This window comes from Calidris pugnax, unplaced genomic scaffold, assembly GCF_001431845.1.
Source record: "Calidris pugnax isolate Ruff unplaced genomic scaffold, ASM143184v1 scaffold113, whole genome shotgun sequence".
NCBI classification, from domain to species: domain Eukaryota; kingdom Metazoa; phylum Chordata; class Aves; order Charadriiformes; family Scolopacidae; genus Calidris; species Calidris pugnax.
Genome location: NW_015090879.1, coordinates 2,932,911 through 2,937,922, shown reverse-complemented (window position 1 = coordinate 2,937,922; position 5,012 = coordinate 2,932,911). Strand labels below are relative to the sequence as shown.

Genomic DNA, 5,012 nt, shown 5'->3' with positions numbered 1-5,012 from the left:
GCGGGGCAGCCGCGGCCGCAGCAGCAGGTAGGGCCGCCCGGCGAGTGCGGGCCCAGCCGCGGCCCGCACCTCCCCTCACCCCTCCTCTTCTCTCTTCTCCTCTCGTTGTTTTCAAGATCGCCCAAGAGGAAGAGCAAGTCCGGGCGGAGGAGCCGATCCCCGCGCGGCAGGAGGAGCCGGAGCCCGCACCACGTCGCCGTGAAGGTGAAGCAGGTAAATGGCGCTGTCGGTAGCGGCGGGGCCCGGTGCTGCCCGCGGAGGCGTTAGCGGGGCCGGGCGCGCTCCTGGCCGCGCAGCAACAGTGGTTCCTGTTGACACTCGGCCATGCGAGGTACGGAAAATGACTTTTCACCTGGTAGTTCTTCTCTCTTAGTCCTCATAGTGTGTCCCGTCAGGAAAATAAGAGTCTTGGTGTTTTAATAGCTCGTCCAGCCTACCCCGGGCTTTGCCGATGGGGACAGGGTGTGCACACGTGTGTGTGAACCCACCCAGCCTTTGCCACTTGTGCCAGATCCCTGCAAGTTTCTTCTGTGCCCAGAGCAGGTGACACATCGTGCCATTTCTTGATCTTGCTTTATTCAGTGCAACGTGCAGGAATCCGGATAGTTTGGCAAGTTTCTCTCGCTTGCTGGGTCTGTGCACAGCACAGCCGAGCACGTGTTGGATTGTGATGTTTTTAAAAGCCGAGGGAGATTCACAGCTCTTTCATTCTAATGCTGAATACGTCACTGTAAGCGGTTCTTCATTGCAGGAGCGAGACGATCATTGCCGTAGAGGAAACGAGGAGCGAAAGCAGAGGTACCCCTCAGAACAAGAACACAGGAGAGAGAGGAGCGGTGACAGGGATAGGCACAGAGACCACTCAGACAGAAGGAAGAATCCAAACGACAGGCCTGGAGTTCGAGGCCACGAGCGAGAGAGGGATGTGCAGAACATCCGTGAGCAGCAGGCGGAGAGGGAGTTCTATAACGAGAGACGACGAGAGCATCGACAAAATAACGAAGGCAGCGGTGGTGACCAGAATCCGGAACTCGGGCAATCTGATACCAAACCTAAAGAAAAAGCTGCTGTGAACAAAGAGAAGCCAAGCTTTGAACTGTCTGGGGCGCTGCTGGAGGATACCAACACTTTCCGAGGTGTTGTGATCAAGTACAGCGAGCCCCCCGAAGCTCGGATTCCGAAGAAGCGATGGCGCCTCTACCCTTTCAAAAACGACGAGTTTCTCCCGGTGATGTACATCCACAGGCAGAGTGCATACCTGCTGGGCAGGCACCGCCGCATCGCCGACATCCCCATCGACCACCCCTCCTGCTCCAAGCAGCACGCCGTGTTCCAGTACCGGTGAGTATCACCCCGCTCCTCCTCCTCCTCAAACGGGCTCAGCCAGGAACCCGGGAAGGACAAGAAACAAACAAAAAGCCCCTGGATGTGCAGAGTCGGGAGGTAGGAGTTGGCTGTAAGTATGTTAGAGAGAGCTGGAATTTATGTTTGATGGCTGTATATCATCTGAGCAGTAATCAAAACCATCTGTAATTCCTCTCATTTAACTGCAAGCAGCCTTTTAGTAAGACAAACAGCGCAGCGGGGTTAAACACAGATGTATTTTTTCACTGAAAGGGTTCTCAGCCATTGGAATGGGCTGCCCAGGGAGGTGGTGGAGGCACCATCCCTGGAGGTGTTCAAAAGACGGGTTGATGTAGTGCTGGGAGGTATGGTTTAGTGATGATGCTCCTTGTTTGTTGTGTGGGTGTCTATTTTTGTCAGTTAGGTTGACGGTTGGACAAGATGATCTTTAAGGTCCCTTCCAACCTAGAAAATTCTGTGATTCTGTGTGCGTGTCCAACCTAGAAGATTCTGTGATTCTGTGTGCGTGCAGCTGCACTGGAATAAACCAGCAGGTGGAACTGGCAGTAAAAGTGTTGCAAGGAGAGGTTTTATTCGTTTGGTCTTTGACAACAAATCCTGCTGATGTGGGAAGCAGCGGGGCTCGCGTGCTGCTGGAGACAAAGATGTCTCTTAGGGAACAGCCATCTGTTCTGCTGCCGAGATTGCTGCGGTACATCCTCTGGGGTTTAGAATCATAGAATGGTTTGGGTTGGAAGGGACCTCAAAGATCATTGAGTTCCAACCCCCCTGCCCTGGGCAGGGACACCTCCCACCAGGCCAGGTTGCTCAAGGCCACATCCAGCCTGGCCTTGAACCCCTCCAGGGATGGGGCAGCCACAGCTTCTCTGGGCAACCTGTTCCAGTGTCTCACCACCCTCATAGTAAAAAATTTCTTCCTGATATCTGATCTGAATCTTTTTTCTTCCAATTTAAAACCATTTCCCCTTGTCTTATCATTACCCTTCCTGGCAAAGAGTCCCTCCCCAGCTCTTCTATAGGCACCCTTCAGGTATTGAAAGACCGCTATAAGGTCTCCCCAGAGCCTTCTCTTCTCCAGGCTGAACAATCCCAGCTCCCTCAGCCTGTCTTCATAGGAGAGGTGCTCCATCCCTCATCACCCCAGGTGATGTCTGTCGGGGTCCTGGTCTCTCATTGCTCTCCTCAGAGTGTTGAGGTCTCTGTAAGCACAGGGAGGTGTTCCACGCTGCTGGGGCTCGCCGTGGAAACCCTTCTGTCTCCCCGTTGTGACCGAGGTGATGTGTTTGTTTGTTTCCCCAGGCTGGTGGAGTACACTCGTGCTGATGGCACCGTGGGCCGCAGGGTGAGGCCCTACATCATCGACCTGGGCTCGGGGAACGGCACCTTCCTCAACAACCAGCGCATCGAGCCCCAGCGCTACTACGAACTGAAGGAGAAGGACGTGCTGAAGTTTGGGTTCAGCAGCAGGGAATACGTGCTCCTCCACGAATCCTCGGATAAATCGGAGGCCAACACAAAGGACGATGACGATGAGGAGGAGAAGGAGGAAGAGTCTGACAGTTAACAGATGAGGAGGAGGTCGGGGAGGGCAGGGGAGAGGAGTTGAGCACGATTGGGATGGAAACATTGGAGCATCACAGCACTGATGCCTCTTATTGCCTTAAAGTCCTTTTTCTGTTGCTGATCTGTTCTCGTAGTTTATTTTGGGGGACTTCACTGGTTTTTCATCTTGGATAGTTTTGCATATCAGGAAATACACCTTTTTTTTCTTTTTTCCCCCCCAACAAGGAAAAGAGCCCCTGGATGTGAAAGCTCTGATGCTGGAAATACTCAACAAATGTTGAAAGACTGTCCCCTTCTAGGAAACAGTGTAAACCACAGCCGGCATATTTATTTTTATTATTTTTATTAACTGGTCTGTCATAGCCCTTTGAAAATGCGAGTTAACTGAAGTAGTAGTTAGAAAGTAGCCCGATGTGTTTTGTAACGCTCCAGTTTGGTGGATTTTGCCAAATTCCCTGACCTGCTGGGGGTTGTAGGCTGGAGACTTCACCGGGGTCGGTACTGACCAGGCGGGAGTGTTGCACAGCCCCTCGGGCTTGGGGAGTTCACCTTGGGGTGACTTTCAGGGCCGGGCATTTCACTGGAATATACTCCCTGGGAACTGCAAGGTGCTCTGGAACAGATATTAAATGCTTCCTGGGATTTTGGGGGGACAGTCCTGTGATTTGGGGGCTGAGGTCTCGGTCAGGGTCTGCCCCCAACATGTCACAACCCACGATGCTGAAACTGTCCCCGGGTGGGGGGTGTCTGGGGCTGAAGCTGAGGCTTTATTTGTGATACCACCCCCACCCTCCCTGTTTTCTGTTTGTACTGTGCATAAATACCTTGTATGTGGTGACGTGGTGTTAACAAGAGTTTGCACTACTTAAGTTTTCTTTTTAGAAAAAGGTTGTACTGTCACTTGTTTATAATAGTTTTCCCCCCTGTGACAGAGAACAAAGCTTTAGGAAGAGAAAAACCAGCTCCACTCACTGAAAGTACCCACATCTTGCATATTTTTTGGGTGTCTTCTCCCCGTGGTTTGCTTTATGGTCTAAGAAATTTTCCACACTGTTTACTACTTTGCCTGGATGTTTGTTCTGTGGTCACCAGCTCTCCATCCTGCTGTGTATATAGTTGTGTATACGGGTGGCGCGTATTGTACACACGGGCTGGGACATTTATAGTGTAAATATGGGGCATTGATGTAGGTTTTCAAAAGGACGGTAGAATGAGTTTTGACGGGGAGGATCTCCTTTATATATACTCTAGGGGTTTTTAAATAAATAATTTGTAAATTTAGCCCAGATGACTCTTAGGTGTAACGTTTTTCTAGCGTCCCCTTTGTTCCCTGCACGTTCCTTGACACCTTTCGGTGCTGATTTCGGTATTGAGGGCACCAAATAACTTTTAAAAATGAATAAACCCGGGGGATTGGTGTTGTTGAGAGGCTGGGGGGGGGGTCGTAAGGGGGGGGGAACCGGCCCCTCCGCTGGTTGGGACCGGGGACCCTGCACGTTCCTTGACACCTTTCGGTGCTCATTTCGGTATTGAGGGCGCCAAATAACTTTTAAAAATGAATAAACCTGGGGGATTGGTGTCGTTGAGAGGTGGGGGAAGGGGGAGGTCCTGGGGGGAGGGAACCAGTCCCTCCGTCGGTTGGTTCCGGGGGAGTTCGGGGAAGCCAAAAAGGGATCGGGCAAACGGACCCGGGGGTTGAAGTGCCCGGTTCGGAAGGTGCTGTTTACAGGGCTCGGTACTGGGGCCAATTCTCTTTAACATCTTTATCAATGATCTGGACGAGGGGATCGAGTGCACCCTCAGTCAGTTGGCAGACGACACCAAGCTGGGTGGCAGTGTTGATCTGCTGGAGGGTAGAGAGGCTGCAGAGAGATCTCGACAGGCTGGATGGATGGGCCGAGACCAACGGGATGAGGTTCAATAAGGCCAAGTGCCAGGTCCTGCCCTTGGGTCACAACAACCCCAGGCAGAGACAGGCTGGGGGCAGAGTGGCTGGAGCTGCCTGGCAGAAAAGGACCTGGGGGTGTTGGTCGACTGTCGGCTGAACAGGAGCCAGCAGTGTGCCCAGGTGGCCAAGAAGGCCA

At 52.6% G+C, this 5,012-nt stretch overlaps 1 protein-coding gene across 1 annotated transcript; it reads left to right on the top strand.

Annotated features, from left to right (window-relative positions):
* Nucleotides 1-4: 4 nt before the first annotated feature.
* Nucleotides 5-4,214, top strand: SNIP1 (Smad nuclear interacting protein 1; the record flags this gene model as incomplete). The annotated part of the gene is made up of 4 exons (XM_014946459.1): nt 5-27; nt 117-213; nt 752-1,341; nt 2,665-4,214. Coding segments are annotated over 4 exons (975 nt in total), but the record flags the coding sequence as incomplete, so codon positions are not given.
* Nucleotides 4,215-5,012: the final 798 nt, after the last annotated feature.